Below are 22,351 nucleotides of genomic sequence, written 5' to 3' on the forward strand. Positions count from 1 at the left end.
TGCTACATGAGGAAGTATTGCTAGGTACCTCCACAACTGTGAATTTTAGATGAATGAAACCTGTGTTGTAACTAGTAGCAAATATATAATTGGTTTTTTTTTTTCCAGAGCTCTGTTTTAGGCTCACTCTGCAGAATCAAGTTGCCTTTTCTATGCTGGCAAGATGTGTGAAAATTAAAACCATCACCTTCCATGTGAAAACTTGCTATGCTGGCAAATGGGCCCTGCCACTCCATCTGCTTCCCTATCCTGTGAGAAGAGAGCTTTTGTTGGCTTAGTTTGTCTTTCAGGGAACATAGGATACCTTTGCTGATAGTGAAAAAAACCACAAACCTTTCTTGTTACCATATGCTGTCTTTTCCTCAGCACTCTGCTGGTAGAAGCTATGCTAATCGTGCTTTTAATGCAGCCCTGTCCAATTGCACCGAACGATCCAAAACTTATTTAAACTATACACCTTTTAAAGTGTCATTGGGAGATTAATTTACACAACTTTGAAATACCTTTACATTTCCCCAAGAGAGTAAAGGGAACTTTGCGTATGTTAATATCAGACTTGTGAGCTAAGTATATCTGATAGCTATTAATTATTCAGTGCTACAGAAAGTAAGCTGTAGACCTGAGGTGAATAAAAGACTTCTGATTCATGAAAGACTTGGGTTGACCTTGCCAGTGCCATTAATCATGAGTAGAGCTCAGATATTCTATAGCACTGCAGAGATTTTAGGAGGAGAATAGAACGATATATGCACTTCAGGGGCCATAATCCATTGTCTTACAAAATGTCTGTGCCTTAGATCATCAGAAAAAGTCACATGAAGTAGTTTTACAGGAGATCTTCCATGGCATAATGCCTTGCATGTATCTGTACTTCTGTTACCTGCACAGCTACATTTACTCATGGGTATATACATAAAGTGTGGACAAACATACTGTTTTATATTTTTATTCTGCCTTTGTTAATATTTTGGCAAGAACAAAATTAATAAGGTTTCCATCCTCAAAAGCTTTTTAAAATGTTTGATGTGGGTCTGACAGTGAAATACAATGATATGCCGAACTGTAGCAGATGGTCAGTTGAAAAATAACTATCTCTATAACATGTATGCCTATAGCACCTACAGAGCAACAATCTAATTGCAAAGAAAAGTGATGTGGAGTTTTTTACATATACTTCTTTAGTGGTACTTACAAGGGAAGAAAACGTCTTGGTATTAAAAATACAATAATAGTCTTAAAAAAACCCTCTCCATTTTACGTTCTAGTAATAGTCTCATTTTAAAAGAAGAGGGGGAGCCAAGGGAATTTTCCTTCACATAAAGGAATAGCTGCTTTCACCTTTTTATTATTTTGGGAAAATGTAATATTTGCATGAACATTTAAAATATTCATTGATGTATGCTAAGAACTTTTCCTTTTTAATTTGGGCTTTACATCTTAAGAGTGAGCAATAGCATTTTAAGTTTAAATTTCCAGTGGAATTTTGGAAGAAGAAATATGACGTCTTGACATACTGCTTTCTTCTTTTAAAAAAACAAACGTAACCCGCAAACACAACGTACACCCCCCCGCTTAGTTTTAGTCATTAGATATACTCCAGGAAGTGATCTCTTCTTTTGTTCAAAAAGAAGTCAGCATGTTGCTATTGCTTCTTGTCTTGAAGTTCTTGTCCAATTTACCATTCAGTTTTGTAACACCATCACAGCAGACTCTTTACCATTTAAATGATAAAAGGTTCAATAGGCACTTTAGTGGAATTACGAAAAAGCTACCACTCTTCCACCGTGATGCCAGAAAGCTATCTTCTTTCTAAGTCAGGTCAGTAAACTGTACCTTGTAGGCCTGAGCTTGTCTCAGTGTAATTCCAGAGTAATAAAATAACAACAAAAACCTGTGTATATTACAGGATTTATCTTTCCTTCGCAGATCAAACCAAAACTGACAGTATGATAAATGTAGTAACTTGCTGGAAACAGTTGCTGTCTTTTATAATCAAAGGAATCCTGTCCTATTATAAAGCTTAGGTTTATCTTTTAAATTTGTTGTTGGTTTACTTTTCTTTTTATTTCACTGTTGTAGGTGTACTTAAGTGACTTTGTCAGGGTTATAACTTTCTTCTTCTCCAAACATATCTGCCAAGATCTTAAAGCGAGGTCCCCAGTCACTCAGATAGTCATAATCCTGGTCTGCCTCTGTAGTGAGGGAGTCTATAGAGCTGAGAGACTCTGCAACAGATCCATTTCCTTCATAAGCATAGGTTGCCAAGGAGTCATAAGGGGGTGCAGTTGGATCTACATCATTTTCCTGTAGCCTTTGATTAATGAAATCTCTTATGTCTGTGTTATCTTCCACTGGTGGTCTCTGACGTGGAAAACGCAAGGTGTCTGGTTTTATGTCTCTGCGTATTTTGTTATCTTCAATCACTTTGGGATTCCTCAGGGCACCTATGTCGAAAGCCTGGGTGTCCTCTTCTCCACCTCCTTCATCATCATAATGGATAACGTTGTCTCTGATGTCTTCTTTAGAGGTCATCAGGGTGTCCTTTTTCTTCTGCCTTCGTAGTGCTACATACAGTACCACAATGACTGTAATGAGAAAAAACTGAAGTTAAGACATGCACAGAAATAATTTGGTACTCTCATAACATATCATTGTCTCTTCCTTTGAAAGTTGCAAGCAATCAAAGGGACTTTTTTTCCTTAGAAGATATGCTCCTACTATTCTTTTAAAAAAGCAGTGCTCTAGTCAATGAAAAGTCATTTACTGTTTGATGTATGACTCTAACTCCTTAGTGCTTGCTGTGCTGCTGAAGGAAGTAACAAATAATTTCCTGCTGGCCTGCTTTGCGAACAAATAGAATTGGACAGGACTTCAGCTTTTTAGTTCAGAAAGACAGACTCTTTTTTTTTAAATGTTTTCCATAGCAAAAGAGAGAAAAATCCCCAAGTTTCCACGCTTCAGAGAAAAAAAACACCACACTATTAAAGGGAAAATAATTATTTGGAATCTTTGAAATGGAGAAAAAATAATCCTACTTCAGCTATTTATACAGCACACTTTGGCCTCTTCGGGGATCTGCTTTGAAAAATCCCATGTGATATTGTTCTGGAGAGAAAAGGGGTCCAGGAGAGCTGGTTGAATTTCACGTATCACCTCCTCCAACCTCAACAGTGGTCCATCCTGATGAGCATGAAATCAAGCAAAGGCAGCAGGAGGCCTACATGGATGAATAAGGAGCTCCTGACTAAACTCAGAGATAAAAAAGAGGCATGTGAGAGGTGAAAACAGAGACAGGTGAATCAGGAGAAATACACAGTGACTGTCTGAACATGCAGGGATGCGGTTAGGAAAGTCAAAGACCATCTGCCATTGAATCTCACGAGGAACGTGAAAGGCAGCAAGAAGAGCTTGTACAAATACGACAGCAGCAAAAGAAGAAGTAGGGAAAATGTGGGCCCACTGCTGAATGGGGCAGGGGACCTGTTGACAAAGGACACAGAAAAGGCCAAACTACTCAATGACTTCTTTGCCTCTGTCCTTATTGGTAAGGTTGTTCTTCAGGAATCCCAGGTCGTCTGGGTCTGGAACAAGAAAGACTTATCCTTGGTGGAAGAGGATCAGGGTAGGGAACACTTAAACAAACTGGACTCACACAAGGACATGGGACCTGATGGGATGCACACAAGTGGTGAGGGAGATTAGAGATGTCATTGTGAGGCTATTTGCGATAATTTTTGAAAGGTCATGGGGACTGGGAGAATTTCTGAGGACTGGAGAAAGCGTCATTCCTATCTTCAAGAAGGGTAAGAAGAATGAGCTAGGGAACTACAGGCCAGTCAGCCTCCTGAGGAAAGTGATGGAGCAAATAATTCTGGAAACCATTTTCAAACCTACCAAGAACAGGAAGGGGATCAGGAGTAGTCAACATGGATGTATGAGGGTGAAATTGTGCTTAACTCACCTGATAGCCTTCTACAATGAGGTGAGTGGTGGATGAAAGGAGAAAAGTGCATTACTTTTATCCTAACTTTAGCAAAACTTTTGACGCTGTCTCCCGTAACAACCTTCTCAGAAAAACTGAGGAAGTGTGGACTAGACAAGTAGACAGTGAGGTACATTGCAAAGCTGGCCAAACTGCCAGGCTGTAAGGGTTGTGATCAACAGCCCAAAGCCCAGCTGGAGGCCAGCCACTAGTGGTGTACCCCAGGAGTCGACACTGACATCAGTTTTATTTAACATCTTCATAAATGACCTGGATCATGGGAATGAGTGCACCCTCAGCAAGTTTGCAGGTGATACAAAACAGGGGTTGCACCACCATTCAAAGGGACTTCACCAGGCTGCAGGAACGGGCCAACAGGAACCCCATGAAGTTCAACAACAGGAAATGCCAAGTCCTGCACGTGGAGAGGAATTACCGTATACTGTAGATGCTGTTGGCTGTCTGGCTGGAAAGCAGCTTGGTAGAGGAAGACCTAGAGTCCTGGTGGACAACAAGTTCACCATGAGCCAGCAATGTGCCCTTGTGGCAAAGGCGGCCAACAGCATTTGGGGTTGCATTAGGAAGATTGTTGTCAGCAGGTCTAGGGAGGTAATCATTCCCCTCTGTGCAGCCTTAGTCAGACACACTTGGAGTTCTGGGTCCAGTTCTGGGCTCCTCAATACAAGACAGACATGGACTTTCTGGAGTGAGTCCAGTGCAGAGCCACAAAGATGATTAAGGGATAGGAACATCTGCCATACGAGGAGAGGCTGAGAGAGCTGGGACTGTTCAGCCTGGAGAAGAGAAGTCTCAGGGGATCTTACCAATGTGTATAAATACCTGATGGATGGAAATAAAGAAGATGCCCAGTGACAGGACAAGAGGCAATGGGCACAAACTGAAATGCAGAGAATTCCATTAAAACATAAGAAAAAAAAGCTTCTTTACTGTCAGTAGGGTCAAGCATTGGATCATGTTGCCCAGAGAAGTTGTGGTGTATCTATCCTTGGAGATACTTAAAAGCCAGCTGGATACGGAGCAACCTGCTCTAACTGACTCTGCTGTAAGTAGGGAAGTTGGACCAGATGGTCTTCAGAAGTGCCTTGCAGTTGTGATTTTGTGATTCTATATAATACAAAATGTTACAAACTGTGTTTTATTCCGAATGGCAACTCAATGGCCATCAGCCTATGGGGTTTTTTTCAAGAGTTTGTCTTTGGAGATATACTTCATTGAATGCAAAGTCTGTTTGTAGTAAACTGGTCTTTTTGTTATTTTTAATTCCCCAACTGCCTTTAGTAGAAATGACAGTGTTCTAAGTGCTGTTGGTGAAGTAACACAATAATGAGTACAGGAGTTGCAATGATTATAAATTCATGGTCAGGCTTGTGTGGTCTAAAATAACTTCTGATTCTGGTAATATGTTGACTGTCTTTTGCGTAGAAATGAGTTTGACAAAAATGACTTCTACTACAATTTTAATGACTCTGTGTCAGGCCAGGTTCACAGCAAGAAATGAAAATCCAAAAGCATTTTTTAAATTGATCAATGGAATAGTAAGGAGGAAGTCTGGATATAAGATAAACACCATTCTCTTAGGTTACACACAGCACTGGATATCTCATTTTTTATACATCAGTTTTTCTGGGTAGTATTGCCAGGCTGATTGGAATGAAGGGAGTTATTAAAGGACCAAAACCTCTTCTCCAACCATAATCTCAGTAATTCAGTCTAGTGTTCTGTGCAAAGCAGGAATTAAAATAGCTTCATTAGTTTTGTATATACCAAGAGCATCAATCAGCAGCAGAGCCAGTAAGGAGTTCTTTGACACAATTATTTTTGATTGAATATGCTGGGGTTTTAGAATAAAAATTGTATTTATTTCAACAAACCATTAGGGAAACATAAACATAGTTCTCTTGAAGGCTTCTATGATCACCTAGCAAAACTAGAGGAAATTCAGACTTCGGGTATTCCTGCCTCCCCAGATAGTCTGCCATTGTAAATGATCTCTGTACTAAAAGCACGAAGCTCTCTGCTGCATAGTTCACACTGTCCAGATTACTGGACACAAGGGTGGCAACTTGAAAGGCTTTGCTACAGCTGTGTGTTTAGGGCTTCTAGTCACTTTGCTCTGTAACAGAGAGATTAGATATCCTGGGAGTCCTGCCTTAAGACAGAGCTCTAATTGACTTATCTCTTCACATGAAAATAAGTTAAAGCTTTTTTTCATAATGGAATTTCTTTGATGCTAAGGCTCACTCTTGGCTGCTTTTACCCAGGAAACCCTTAAAAGCAAAAAAGCAGTCCCAATGAATTGTGGTAAAGGAGACAGCATTCTTATTGCTTCTGAAAAATTGACCGAAGATTGTTCTGGTTTGGTTTTTTTAATTTCTTCACAATGGGTGTATTTGTTATTAATTCCTATTCCATGGGAGGCATGACCATTTGCCATTCTCATTCTGATTTGTAACAATGTTTTTCTCACAACATAAAATTTTTACACAGAACAGAAATTCTGACTTTTTCCCCTTTTTTTCTGACTTTTGCTACTCAGATGCTATTTATGTAACCCTGAGCCTGTAGTAATTTACTTAAGTGGTAAATTCCTATATTAAGCAAATGCAAGGAGATATCCATATGTTATATTCTGTGTTTTTGCCTATGCATTAGACCTACATAAGGAGCAGCATGAGGTCTAGGAAGCCCACTAGTATCAAGAAGAGGCATAGGCTAGCACCTGTAAGAATCAGTCTGCTTTCTGCAGCCCACATTGCGCCTGTGTAAGGTACAAAGGTGGTTTGATTTTGTTATCAGTTCATTAAGGCTATATCGTAAGTAGGATGCACATAAGTATTGACTGCTTTGGGCCTGCTGTAAATAAGGCAATATTTAAATATAACGTCGATCAAATGACAACACCACCTTATGTAATCCATGCCTGCCTGGAATTAAAATGTTCCTGTAAAGTTTTACATGGATCTAGCCAGCCACAATCTACATTACAATTATTTTCCCCTCTTTCATTGCTTCACTCTCCTTTTGCCCAAGTTGGCATGAAGAATTAAAGAAAGGCCCTTATTAAATCCTCACTGCTGTTACTGTCAGTAGGACTTGTCTACCTTAGTAATAATCTAAAAATATTAATTCTCAAGAAAGGTATTTAAAAAAACTGTTTCAGAGAAAAAAAATATGGTTTGGATTCCACTGAAAGCTGTTTCTCTTCATGCAATAAGAAAATATCTAGGTGTTAGCAGGTTCACAATCATGGTCAGTGCTTTTGGATGCTGTTCTAGAAACATAGAAGCATAAAAATTCTCATAAACTGCCACACATTTTCAATGGCTGTTGTTAAACAACAGATGAAGCTAATAACACCACAAATTAATTCACAGGTGAATAATCAGAGTAAGGCACTTCATGTGGTTTCAGGAGAACTAACCTAGAAGTATAACAATACACAGCAAGATTGCAATCAGCGCTCCTGTGCTGAGGCCTACTGGTAAGAAGATTGCTTCCACGTTGCAGGACAGGATGGTACCATCAGAATCACATCTGCAAACACGGATAGTCATTGTGTTTGTGCTGCTCTGGACAGGGTAACTGCTATCTTCTATTACTACTGGAAGAAAGTACAGCTCTTGCTGCCTTCTGCTGTAACCATTTCTCCTGGTTTCAATCCCAGCTGTGTTGTCTGTAAAACACAACGCGGTCATTACAGGATTTTTATTGTGTACTTCAATTTACCGTTGTAGTTTGTATCACCTTTAGTAATAGGCAGCTATTCCATTTTTGAAACTCAGTGACATGCTTCATGTAATTGCCTTGTTTTATCATTACAAAAGGTATTGTATTCTGACTGGTACAGCTATTTTTGCAGAGTGTTAAATAATATTCCATTTCTTGTAAAGTTGTTACATTGACAGCTAAAATTTCAAAGACAACATAAATAATAATTAAAAAAAGCATTACAGGTGTTAGATTAGGAGGGGTTTTCAGTTTTTCTTTTCTCCTTATCTCCTCACATTCCAAGCCTGTGGTCCAAAGGACTTTGTCTGCACATGAATTTAGAATCAAGTCTCTATTAATTAATCAATTTCCCTTTAAAACTGAAAGTAATATACTTGGACAAAGTGCAAATCCCCTTCAACTTTCCGGCCCCATTAGAAATAAGTACACAAATGAACTGAGTCCTTTATAATCACTACATTTTCCATCAATGAGTCATGAATGTGTTCAGAACTCTTAGAAGTTATGTTTTGTCATTTCTTCCCAGTAGATACTCAGTTATTGCTGCTTTTCTTGAATCAAACAGAGTAGCAAGGAAATGATGTGCAGATTAAAAGAATTACATTGAAAGCAAACCCCAAATGAAATTAGCAGGGAATTAATTAGCTGACAGATCTAAATGAAGGCAGCCTGCAGCTGTCACCATTTTGCCATCTCACCCATGTGCTTTACTGTATCTTTAGAAGACGTCTCTTGCTGTCCACGTTATGACTTTCATCCCTTCTTGGTTTTGTCACTACGTAGAAGGATTAAGGGCTCTGAATTCAACACTCAAATACTTGTGTGCAGTTCTGATTAAGGACAATAAGAAGAAACCCTAAATATCCAAAACCAGGTATGTTATGATCAGACACTATTGAAAAAACACTCGACTGATAAATTGCTTATTGCAGAAGTCCCCTTTTTATCAAACTTGGATGTGGCACCTGGACACATCAAGTTCAGTGACATTTAGTTTTGAAAAAGAAAAACGTCTCAAAATTGTTTGAATCTAACCAACTTCAATCTTCAGCTTGTTCTTTCTCTCTATGATTAATCTGCACTGTATAGAGTTTTAGATCTAATTTGAAATCATACAGCTTAATCTTATTTCTATTCTTATTTCTATTAATAGAATGATTTCTATTCCTTTTTTTTCTTCTAATTGCAATGTTGAAGATCACTTCAATACCTGTTACAATGCAACCAAATGACTTTCCGTTCTCCTTTGAGAAGAATCGAGCAGATCAAGCTCTTAAGTCTTTGAACAATTTTTGTTACTCTTCTACAACCCATTTCAGTTGTTCGAGCTCCTTTTGAAAATATGGACACAGGCATGTGTTTGAACTCTACACAGAGCAGCCTGGAGCCGCAGCCTGAAGCTGAGACAGCTTCTGCTTCTTCAGTCTGTTGGCAATAAATTCATTTTCAGGATGTGTGTGACAGTCTGGGGAGAAGGAAAATTCTCTTACATGAGCAACTGAGCGTTCTCAGCAGGGAAGCAGCACTCCAGAGAGCAGAGTGAGGCCAGCAAAGTGGAACGAGGCGGGTGGGCAGTTCACTGGAAGCACTCCAGCTCTGCCAGGGCCTTTCGCTTCTATTTACAGCTAGTGGGTTGCTCTCAGCGCTGCTGAAGGCATAGTCTAGAAACATAACATTTCCCTGTGTTTATTTTTCTAGAGACTCCACATGGCAACCTTGAGCTTCTGTCTTGCTTCTGTCCTCATTAAGTTATATTCTGAGGAAGTATGGAACCTGGAAAAGTTTATTCTCTTGGGTGCACTACAAACATATTACACCTGCTGTAATATCACACCACCCATGATTTTCAGCTGTATAGAATAGCACTGGTTATTGGGCTTCTTTATGTGTTTAAAATGTTAAATGACACCTCCACATGTAAAAGCGTTAATTGTAACACAGTGAACAAGATTGTTTCCTCAAAAAAAATCAAAATTCCTGTCACAAAGTACTTGCTTGGTACTAACATAATTGCTAACTCAAAAGATAATGGTATTTATGTTTTTAAGAAGTTTATGTAGGGAAAATAAGGTTGTGTTATTATACCTCTAAATTGTGTGCAGAGTAGACCTTCCAGCTTTTTGGCAAGCAAAAAGCAGAAGATATTGAAAATATTGTACAGAGTTTCTGTTTGGACAGATTTTTCTAATAGCTCTGTAAAATCATCAACAATGAAAAAGTCTTTTATGGTTGGAAAATGTTCCACTAAAGCTTTTTTCTGTCTTCCTTATGTTTCAATAAATAGCGTGATTCTTTCTTCTTTTTTAGTAAGTCTTAAGAAATGCTTTTAAGAGTGTGTATATAGGTACATGCACAGAGAGGCTGTGTGTCTTAGTGGTTTCTAATTCCATCTGTTATGGGAATATTGCATTTGGTTTTACACAGTAGAGAAAGTTTATTAACAGACTACTGAGATCCAAAGTAATCTTGCTGTCAACATCACTGGTTTGAACAGCAAAATTTAATTATCTAATAATATTTGAGCAATTTCCTCACCAAACTCATATTCTAAGCACACTTCACAAAAGCTGCAATTGAGAAAGGTCATTATGGTATAGCCTTTTTAAGTGTAAAAATTCTTTTGAGGAATTAAATATGTTAAAATGACCTGAGATGAACTGGAAGGCTTACATTTAAAACAATAATTTGTAATTATTTGAAAAAATTACATCTTGGTGAAATTACAGGCTATTTTAGTAAATGGACAGAAAGAAAGAAATTAAAGCTCTTACTTTAAAGAAATCTTGACCAATAGAGCAAAGGTATTTAGAAATAAACAGTAATTGTGTTATAAGACAACGTAACTATGAAGGTATTACCCATATGGGCCTTCAAATGTGTTGAAAAGTGAAAAAACAAAAATAATTCATGTCAAATATAAGGAAGCTCTAAAGAAGTATATTTTCCTTCTTCTGTTAAGATATACAGAACATTTTTTTTTTCCTTTTTAATTATAATCAGTAACAAAGATCATCATGCTGAGTTTTCCAAGCAAATACTACCAACAGCTAAGTAGTGCACAGAAAATAACAGAAATTACAACGCAGCATTAAGGGGAAGCAAACTTTAGCATTGTCCAAAATTTTAAGTCCAGTGGGACACAGATGTAAAGCATTTAAATCTCGCTTGGCAATATATAGTTAGATATTGAAATGCCACAATGTTTTAAATTCTAGTAGCTGTTAAAACCAAACAGTTTAGACTAAGCACTTCTGGAGAAGAGTAATGACCTAATCTTCCAAGAACAGAAGTGAGGGGACTTGAATGCATTGTAAGGTTGTCCTTCATATTCATTGAGCGGTCTGTCTCAAGAAAACTATTTGAATGGCCTCTGATAAAATCCTGATCTACATATTTTTGGTTTCATAGGTTACTATTAGTCATGTCTGCAACATTATGAATTATTATGGTTTCACTGTGTCCTGTATTTACAAGGCATTAAGTCAAATTCTTCGCTCATCTGTAAAATGTTTTTAGTTATCTATGACATACTAAGATGACAGTCACTAGTAAGTTTGGGAATAAAGCATTTTTGTCTTGTCATCTTCACAGAGGAGCTATATAAAAAGAGAAAATAAGTACAGTTTATTTTTCTGCTGTTTCAAACTTATTTCTTCCTGAACTTTCTTAATGATAAAGGTCTCCATGATTAATAGTTGTACTTATTTTGTTGGCTTTAATTTTGTATCACCTCACATTGACAAAAGTTCATGGCTTCAAAAAATAATGTGAGTCATATACTTAAATGGTTTTTTAAAAGACTAAATAAGTGGCCTCTGCAACTATTTTCATTCTGTGTATTATCCATTTCTAGCCCTTTTTAGGGCTGGGGTTACTTAATTCTCACGAAAGGAACCTTTACATCATACTCAGTATACTCTCAAATGGAAATTATAAATAATAATGAATATAATTAATAACATTAAAGTATTATATACTTTTTCTTAAAAGTAATACGTATAACCTACATAGTTAAATTGGCGAAGGAATGTTACTGAACTTACTGGATGGCTTTAGGTGTTCTTTGCAGAGTAATGTAAACCTTTTTTTATGAAAAGCTTATCCTATCACACTTCTTTAAAGATCACCTAATAGCTGATAAACTCATTGTTAAATTTTTTTCCATATTTGATCAACATAATCAATGGTGAAAATTTACTACAGTTTATTATGATGTTTTAGCTGTGTTCATCCACAAGACTACATGCTTGAAGATGTTTACGACAGAAAAAAAGATAAATTTTTTCAACTTGGGTTGTTCTTTGCCATTTATCAAAACCATTCAAGTGAAAAAGAAAAAAAATAATCATAATTTATGACAAAAACTGGGGAAAAAAATCAGAAATGTTAATTATATAAATCTATAAATTATTAAGAGTGTTGTGGGATGTTATACTGCAGCAGCTCTGTCCATATTTAGAACTAATTCTTCTGCAGGACTATGAATCCTCCAGAAAGAACAATAACTGGGTACTTTGAAAACAATTAGCAAAGTAATAGTATTTAAACAAGGCAGCAATAGTGCCTTGTTTAAAGGTATACCTGCATTGGCATATGAGCTCTTCCTGAGATACTGAATGATAAAAGGAAGAAAATAAAACAGGTAGCAGTGTTTTTGCAGGCCTGTAGGGAAATCTCAGCCTTTGGTGTTCTGACAATTCCTGTCCCCTAAAAATGAGAAAAGGTGCAAGACCTGAATTTATATTAATATATGTCCTAGATAGTTTAACAATTAGAAATGTCATAAAAAAAAGTTAGTCTGTAGACATGACTGTAATACAAAGTAATCATATCTGTCATTACAATCACGGCCTGCTGCTCTGAAAGAGAGATACGGGTAAGGAACTTACTTCTGTAGTCATGGATTGTGAAATTTGGTTTGTTGGCAGCCTCAGGTGACAGTCTGAAGGAAAACCTTTGCCCAGCTGGTGACAAATCTTTGTCTGCTGCAGTGACAGTCTGTATCACCTGAAACCAGATTAAGATTAATTCTGAAGTCAGTTCACTCTTCTAAAGAAGCAGTTTTGTAGAAGTGCAAAGTGAACATCAGATTGGAACAATGAAAGTGAAATCCTGCTGGGTTACTCTCATTCCCCTAATATATTGGACATTGGAGGCAAGAAGTCTGACTACTCTAGCCTCCAGAGAACTCATGATGTCTCAGAAAGTCTCGCTTTGACCTATCTGAAGGAAATCAGAAAGATTTACCCTACATTCATAGCAGAAGTATTTAATATTTGTCAAAATACTAGTGATTGTTTTCAGGTGAGTGATTACTTAAAGACAGTTCACTTTATCTGCTACTATCACTGTTACGACCGGTACATGCTGTAATACTTCACAGAGCTGCACCCTAATTTTACAGCTCGAAACAAAGTAGGGAGGGTTGAAAGGTCTGCACCATCTAGGCGTAAAGGAACTTTTGGGTCCCAGAGTCCTACCTACTAGATGTCAGATAAGCACAGTGCAGTTAAAATGGTAGGATTGCCACTGTTCTTTTAAAAAGGAAGGCATTTTTTTAATGTCTCAAAGATCTAAATATTTATAATTTTTGACAGCTCAGCGCTTGTCTCAGCCTTCCCGGTAAAAGGTTCCCCCTTCTACTGTTAGAGCCTGGATAAGAAACTGAAGGTCTCTGATAAACTATAAGTTAAATTGGGATGTATGGTAGCTAGTTGAAACATACATTAAAAAAAGAAAGAGAAAGGAATATCATCTGAAGTCATGGACAAATCTATAATAAAAGCAATAAAAATCACATGGACCGAATACGTATTACGTACACATAAAGAGAAGTCACTCATTACACAGCAGGCTGAATATGTTCCTTCCACGGCTGGCAGTAACTCTCAAAGTTAAACAGCTGAAGTTACAAGCCTTGCCTTGGAAACAGTATTAGCTGTTAATATGTATGATGGTTGGCCTTGGTGCTTTACAGCACTGTGTTTAATTGCACAAATTTTGTGCAGAAGGAGCACATGCCAACAGCTTCTGGGGCCAGCTCTATTAATGCTGGCGTCCCTCATGGTATAAGGTGATATTCTGAATCTGAAATAGGTTTTGCATACCATATACATATATATGTATATATTTGAAACTGCTTATAAAAACAAGCTTTCCAGAGGATTGTCTTTAGGGTTCTTTTTCTCAGAACAGGATACAGAAATGTGTCCATTTATTCACTGTGGTTTTACCCTTATACTTAAGTGTCTTTAAGGAAGGGATTCTTTCTCCTGTCATAGCTATTAAATACACAGTGAAGGGTGACTCAGGCCCGTATAATCAAGGATAATAAAAATAAATAGACCATAAATAGACCATAAAGGTCAACAAACAGAATTCTAAAATGTATTTCCAACACAGGCATTTTATTTGTAAAAGCTTTCTAACTATGATGTCATTTTCAAACCCAGAAATTTCTATTGCTATAAATAATAAGGAAAGAAAAAGCAAAATAGCAAGCATTACAAATTTTAAATACCTGTCCTGCCTTGGCATTTTCACATACAGATGTCTCATATGGAACTGAAATTTCAGGAGGAAACTCGTTGACATCCAGGACATTTATTATAACGTTGACTTTGCTGGTTAATAGTGGGTTACCTATAAATGATTTTTAGGAGAAAAGCATTAAGGAATACTATTTATGTTTGTTGTCATCACCAGTGTCCATGAGCTGTTATAAACTGTTTTGATCCCAGTACTGTGACTTCTAAAAGCCCTTGACTTCCATTTATTTCTGATTTGTACTAAGGAGAAATCAGAAGCAAACTTCTTATTGTTTTGTACCAGACTTTGATCCATTACTCTTCATGGGGCAAGGAATCAATCGACATGATTATGTTTATCAGAGCATAAATTAAAGAATTTGAGGTTGTACCTGTAATTAAAGATGCAAACTTTTCTCAGATCACTTTTCATGGACTGTGTGGAGAATGCTTCCAGTGATTAAAACTGAATTCTGTTTTCCACAATAGAATGCAGAAAATCAATATTTATTACTTAGCCACTGTTTACATCTTCAAGATATTAAGGAGGTAAGTGGAGCATACCCATTTAGAAGATGGAGAAAAGAGAGAAATCTTGCTGAAAGCCAGACAGAGTCGGTGGTAAATTTAGCAGTGTAATATGTAAAGCTAGCATTCATTCAACTTGTGGTTAAACCATTTGGCTCTGTGGTAACAGGTATTTCTTTAACTGCATAAATATTTGTGAGCAGCAAATACTTTTGTGCAAAAGAAATCCTAAAAATCAGTTTACATTATGCTTCTTTCCATTGTCCTACAACGCAGATAATCTTCATCAGTCACTAGATGCGTTTTATAAACAAGTTTATCCGCAATTGCAATGTCTGACAGAAAGGAGACACAAATTCAATACAGAGCAGACAATATTCTCTTTTACTTTACGCTGAGACCTCTTGCGAGATAGCAGATACATAGAAAACAGTTTAGCTGGTGAATCGAAGGGATAATTCTTTTCTCCTTTTGTATTTAAGATGAGTGGCAGCCACTATACAGACACAGTTAACTATTCAAGAAATCTATGCTATGACTCAGGGTGGTGTAGGAGTCACAGCATGGGGTCATGGTTAAGTACAAGAACGGTTTTCTTGAATCTTCAGACATCAATGGACCCTTCTTATTATTTGCATTAGCTTACTTCAAAGTTTGTATAAACCTTTGTGTTTCAGTTGTTTATAGCTAACACAGCAAGGGGCAAAGTCTCTTCATAGTGGCACTGTAGAAATTGTAAATGATTTCTTTCTTGTTCTTAGGAACTACTAAATATAGTGTTTTCAAGAGGCCTTTGTCAAAGCCAAAAGGTATTCCCCAATGTTTTCCTAGTTAAGTAGGACCAGCTGCAAGTAGAAGTGTGCTTTACCTGTTTACAAGTAGTGGATAAACTGACCACCCTACTAACTCAGCTTGGAATCTACAAAAAAAACCCCAACCCCAAAACTCACTACCCAAATCACACAATATTTGTAGTTCCTTCCTATGAACATATCTATTTTACAGTGAACATATCTAATAATATCTCTTTGAATCCTCATTCATTTCCAATTCAGCATCACCCCTACTTGCAGAACATCTTTGTGGAGGAAAGCCTTGTGCAGCAGGAATGAAGACAGAGTTTGGTCCTGCAGCTGGGAATTAGCAATGATTCTTTAGGTGCCCAAAGAGCCAGAAGAAATCTAGATCGCTTGCTCACAGTTGAATTGGTTCCTTTGTATAATAGGAAACAAAAACGTCCTAAGAAGTTATTTTAGTCAGTAGAGGGCAGGACCCTGAGTATATACAAAGATCAGAAAAGCCCTGAGTAGGTCAAGTTCACGCAGTTACTGGCAGAAACAGCCTAAAAAAACTTCCCTCCTAGCAGTACTCACTGCAAAGAACTCAGCAACTCACATGGAGTAACTCAGGTTTTCCTTTAGTTTTTGTGTGTTTATTTTAAGGCACAACACTGAACAACAGGAGTTCAGGATACATTCTCCAAACACATCAGAGATTAATGCATTGCCATGAAAGTACAGGCATAGATGTTGCTTTGTTTCCTTTTGGTAATGTGTTAACAATGCCTTTCCAGTAAAAGAATGAATGTACTCAAAATTTATGCATCATGCCCATGGGAGATATTAGCTGATTTTGATAATTTCTATTGAATATATCAGTTTCTATAAGAAGTCTTTTTAGGCTATGTTTTTTTGAAGTATCTTACATAAATGATTTTTTCAGCTATTTTATTATGAGACTGTATATTTTTTAAATGAACAAAGGGATTTGATGTTTTGCCTTCCTTCAAACTCACGATAGGATAGCATGCTTTGGAAATATAAACAAATATGACTACACTTTTAAAATTTATTTCTCACTGATGGTCTGTGATTTATATTCTATGATTCTTTGAAAAATACATTAGAGGCCAAAAATCTTTTCTTCCTAAGTATTTCAGCAAGGTAGAATTTTACCTTGCATAAATGGTCAGCAAAAAATCAAGTATGAAAGTAAACAGAATTACTACAGCAGAAGATGGACCTACTTCTGGATTTCACTTTATTTATGTGATTCATTTTCTTTCTGGTTTGTGCTAGTATCAGTTTAACTGTATATAAAGGAAGAAGATTGTATACAGCTTTGAATTCATATATAATTACAAAGACCTATAATACTTGATGTGAACGAAGATGATGAATTGCATTTCAAATACCACTTTGCAGACTTGACCTCCATTTTCTGGTTTTTGTTTTGTTTGCTCCCTGTCTCAAAATCAAATCTTTTTGAGCCTGGTGAGCACAGTAGTGACGTGCATGCTGGTATCAGTGAGTGAGTCACTGAAGACATCTGTTCGTGCCTTCTGAACCAAGATTACACAGAGAAGACGACAAGTTGGTTAAATCATTAGCCTAGGAATTAAGAAACTGATTTCAGGTTTCAATTCTGCCTGTAAGATACAGGCAAATTAATTAGCTTCTTCAATCCTCAGTTTTCCTGTCTTTAAGACAGTGACAACACTGTTTCCTTCTTTTGCTTGACTACCATCATCTGTTAACATCTTCATGGTTCAAGGATATTACAGGTGTAGAAAATATGTAAAATACTTTGACTAATGGACTTGTGAAATCCAAGATATCTGAGCAAATAGATACTCACCATTAAGGAGAACTGGTGATTCCTTAACCCCAGTTATGGTATGCAGCAGAAGATAAACCCTATCTTGAGATTTAAGATGAGGTTTCTTTAATATTTACAAAATTCATGCCTAGACTTAGAGGAGTTGGGACAATGATTTGGACAGGAAGGATTATGGTTACTTTATATTTATTTTCAACCTTAACTAGCGTCTTCAGGACAGGAAGGCAGAAATAAGATCTTATGTATCTTATCTATTTCCTATTTTCTAAGATGCAAAAACCATTTCCATAGTAGGTAATTAAGCAGCACACTGGGGAACTTTTTGAGCACTGGACTGTGATTTTTTTTATATCATTATGTTCTTACAGCAGCCCTTGGCACAGTCTTAGCCTGGGGCAACTAGTGGTCTTGCGGACAATTCACATGCATGTGCTGGGAGTTAGTATGGGTGAGGGACCACTCTCAAAGAATCGATTTACATATGGGCACCCTGTTTGGAAGGTAAAAGTGCTTAATGGCATAGAAATAGGCTACTCAGTGCCAGCTGGCCTTTGTGCTTGAAATGAACGCAAGCCATGTATAATTTATTAGTTTGGACGGAGTCTGTGGGCTTAAAAATGTTCAGAAACAGCAACCATGGAGGCTACTAGGGTGTTGAGTTCTAAGAAGAAAAAAAACTACAATGAAATATAGTCAGGGAATGAAAAGAAGTATGGAGAAATTGGGAAGCGAAATGGGGGAAAAAACCGCGAGTCTGAAACATCCTCTCCCTGTTCATGCACTTTGTTCTATATAGAGGATGATTTTTTTATTTCTACAGATGGGTAAAGGACCTTCTGCATTCAGCTGCTTTCACATCTGTCATCACCCATGTGTCAGCAGAACAATCATCCAGCTCCCACTTAAAAAGATCTCTACTTTGGGACAGACTTCTGTAACAAGAGCGAGAATAAAGTTATGGTGTCTTGTGTTAAATACAACAGTTGGCTACCCATCACTCCATGCTGGGTACGCCTCTGAGATGTTCTCAAGAGTCAGTTCCGCTGCTATTTGGAGACAGATTCCCAGACAGTGTTTAGATCAGATGTTTGGAAATTTTTCAGGGTGAGAAATAAAAATCACAGTATAATGATACATGGTCAGAGTTGGTCATTGCATAACTTGAGTAGAATAACTTCCCTTATCCCAGTTCCCTAGGTGGAACCAGCAGCTACTGTCCGTATGTAAGATCTACTGTGTTACTGCTGGGTAGGCAGGACTTCCCTGGCTGTGAGCATACAAGTTTATACAAGCAAGCCTAGGACAAGCAGATTTCATAATTAACTGTTTGCTAAGGGTCCAAATTCTGCCTCTCTTCAAGCTGCCAACCTGCACCTTGTCTGGTGTAGGCAGGGATGAAGGGGTAGGACCTGAAGCTCAGGGAAGAATAATCTCAGTATATATACATTTTATATGTCAAATAAGTGCAGAATGAGGACACTGGACATGAAACCATTTACAAATTTCCAAAGAACCAGGCTTTTGAATAAGACTTTTTTTTTTTTCCCCCTCTACAATAGATGATGTCAGCAAAGATTACTTTAGTAAACACAAGTTAATTCTGTTCTGCCTCATTTTTGAAATGTATTCCTTTAAAAATTATAACTTCTGGTGCTTTATTGCTAATAATAGTCAGATTTATGAGCTTGTAAGAAAAGTCTAAATGATACATCCATACCTACATTTACATTTATCAATTGCTTGCGGCTCTATTTAGCTATCTAACCTGCATGCCGTTTATGCCATTGTTGCATAGGTAATTTGATAGCTCAGAAGTCATAATATTATTTCAAGACTTTAGTGGCTGTGACAAAAAATGTAACACAAGCATCATCTGTGATTCATACAGGGTTTCATTTTGAAGCTACAGCAGAACAAAGGGGAACAATCACTTAGAAGGCCCCAGGACTAAGGCACAGGCAGGGAGTCCAGGCAAGCCTGCCCATGACCTTTCCATCATTTTCCACATATAGGAGAATGATGGCAAAACTGCTTTAAAATATATTTTTCTCTCTGACTTGATGCGGATAAAGCTGGTGGCCTTTGTTTATAATTGGCCTGTTCAAGAAAAGATAATTTGCAGAATGACCATTAGGTTGTGTCTATAAGGTGTGGGGGGGTGGTTGTTGTTATTCTCTCACACTGATAAAGCAAAATACATATTTTAGCTATAAAGTTCGTTAGGTAACAGAACTTAATATGACTAGTTTGGAGTCTGTTTATTTTAATGAGATAAGGTCATGGAGAACTGAACGTACTTAGATAACAAGAGTGTCCATTCCTGAGGCAAGTTTATGCAACTAATTGCAATACTGTGCCACTGTCCTTAGGTAATCATGTATATGTCAAGGCACTGTTCATGCACTTTTTCTCTAATAAGAGATGGCAATTTCAGTGTTTCTATGTCAGCACTGGAAAAGTGGCAATTTTTTTAATAGCAGAAATTCTTCAAATATAGTAATCCCCCCCCCCCCCCCCCCCCCCCCCCTTTTTCTTCAGATGCTTTCTTCTCTTCTTTCTAACCTTTTTCGGTTGCATGCAGTGTGTCATCCCTCAAACCCCAGCCTTTATTTCTGTGCTAGCTCTCAGTCAGACAACTGCATATGAAGTTTAGTAGTTAGTATACCTCAAATCCTCCAAAATATTGCCAATTACTGGTGTAGTACAGATAAGGCAATTGTTTTTAATGCTATGGATAATGGTCAATGCATAATATTTTGAGGTATGCTGAAATGAATCACAGGTATGTTTTAGGTGTAGATTCTTAACTAGGCAATTGTTAAAATTGGGAATGTCATAATATAGCCTACCTGCTACAGCTCTACATAAACATGATATTACTATATATGTGCTGGGAAGGTGCACAGACAAGTAAACTTGGAGGTTTTCGCTAGCTTTAATTACTCTTGGGAATAATAAAGAGATTCACATCAAGTTTACTAAAACTGTTGCCTTACTGCAGAAAAAAATTACAAATCTCAAATGTACTTTATCCACCAATAAATCCAAATAGTTAAGCTTTGCTGAAACATAGACTATTACGAGACCTCCCCTCTGCATCTACCTGCCTTTCAGTTTCTCTGGAAACAAATTACACTTCTGGTGGACTTTCTGTGAATGTACACACACACATATATCTCTATGATGTACTCAATCCCTTGTGGTAGTTTAGTTTCCTCTGTTTGTGTATTCCTTTTCCAAGATACAGATAAAATTCAAGTGTTCATTTGACTGGTGTCCTCGTTATGTTTTCAGGTTCCAGGGAGGGAGCCCATGGTTCTTTTTCAAATAACTACAACTGAGAATTTTCATTTATTTATTTTAAATAACGTATACCTTCTCTGCTTCCAAAATCTCTCTCTTCCTGTTAGTAGCATGTATTACTTTTTGAAGACTCAGTGCCAAGCAATACATTGAGGAAGACGTGTTCTTTGCTTTAGAAACTTGCATTTCTGGACACATGAACAATACAGAATGAATAAGAAATACAGTAGGGGTCCTCTTCTACAGCCTATTGATGTCAACAGGAAGACTTCTGTGGCCTTTACACAAATGCTGAGTGATCAAAAGACCTGTATTCAAAGGGTGGTATACGCCTACAAGAGTTTCGGTTTGACGAGATCATGAAGGAAGAATGCTACACAGAAGGATGGCAATGAAGAAAGCTGCAGCTACATAATACAGCAGAAGAAAGGAGTTATTGTTTTAAAAAAAGCTATGTAGGAGAGGACACAAAGACAAGAAATGAAAAAAACCCCACCCCACCACAAATCATATAGGAAAAGAAAACAAGTGTTTAGGCATAAAAACGGGCAGAGAGAAAACACAAGAGCAGAGATGCAGCACACAGATTGATTCATTTAGGGCCTTAAGTCTTGACTCAATTTTAGTGTACTTTCTGTCTGATAATTTAATGAGTCTTTAAATTTTTCTGCCTTCAAAAAAGCAGATTGACAGACCTGTTGTTTGACTAACCTAATTTCATAGGGAGTGAATTACAAAATCACAAATAAGAACTGGAAGGCCTCCATACAGCTCCTCATGCTCTTCATGCTGACAAGATGTTTTTCAGTTTCTGAGGGAACTGTGCCTACATGAGGGCTCCTAGAAAAACCTTACTGTACAGGGCTGTTTGAACATCACACTTAGCCTCACAGTGAGTCTGGCAAAATGATATTTATTGAGCCTTCTTAAATAATCTCTTGGCAATACACGCACTCTTCACAGCATATTTATGCCTGAGCACTACATTCTGAAAAAAATACCACATTAGCATATTAATTCAGTTTGTGTCATACTTACTAACTTTACTTGCAATTATAGAGAAATTGTACTGTGCTGTGCTTTCTCTGTCCAGTATTTCATTAGTAGCAATGGTTCCTTCAGTAGCATCTATTGTAAAGTAGCTGTCCACATCATTCTTCCAATCGATGAAGTATCTGTATGTGAAAAATATTAAACAAAGTAGATGCAAATCTGCAAAGATTACTCATTTATCAAAACAGCAGTCTAGCTAGCTCAAGTTTGTTATTTTTCTCTTCCTAGCTATTACCATCCTTGCAGGAAGAAGACAATAAAGAATGATTTGTTTATTTCTTTTTTGCAGAGTTGGAATGCTCAGGGGAAAATGGGATATAATAAAAGATTTAGTACTTCTGGTGTTCAGATTATTTGAAAACTCTGAGCTCCCAAGAAGTTGATGCACATCTTCTGTGACCCTGATCACTTATACCAGTCACTTTGGAAAGCACTAAATAGGCTTAGAGGGGAAAAAAAGAAAAGATATGTGAAATAGTGCTTAAGGTATGAATAGCGATGAAGAGTGGATCAGATCTGGTCTCTTTACATCCATTTGTAGCTGCAATAGGCTGTAAGCAGCCTCCCTGGGCTTGCAAAGAGGTGTCCT

General features: G+C 37.3%; 1 protein-coding gene across 2 annotated transcripts in view; it reads right to left on the reverse strand.

Moving 5' to 3' along the window:
• Positions 1–877: 877 nt before the first annotated feature.
• CDH12 (cadherin 12) overlaps positions 878–22,351 on the reverse strand; it is a 370,514-nt gene continuing 349,040 nt past the window's right edge. For both annotated transcript variants that reach the window (XM_049824048.1, XM_049824047.1), the window contains exons 9-13: positions 21,748–21,884; positions 14,253–14,374; positions 12,622–12,739; positions 7,425–7,676; positions 878–2,585 (exon numbers count right to left, since the gene is read on the reverse strand). In XM_049824048.1, the coding sequence (XP_049680005.1) occupies positions 2,086–2,585; positions 7,425–7,676; positions 12,622–12,739; positions 14,253–14,374; positions 21,748–21,884 (1,129 nt within the window). In that variant the 3' untranslated portion in view covers positions 878–2,085. The remainder of the gene's footprint in view (positions 2,586–7,424; positions 7,677–12,621; positions 12,740–14,252; positions 14,375–21,747; positions 21,885–22,351) is intronic.

This window comes from Accipiter gentilis, chromosome 20 (assembly GCF_929443795.1).
Source record: "Accipiter gentilis chromosome 20, bAccGen1.1, whole genome shotgun sequence".
NCBI lineage: Eukaryota > Metazoa > Chordata > Aves > Accipitriformes > Accipitridae > Astur > Astur gentilis.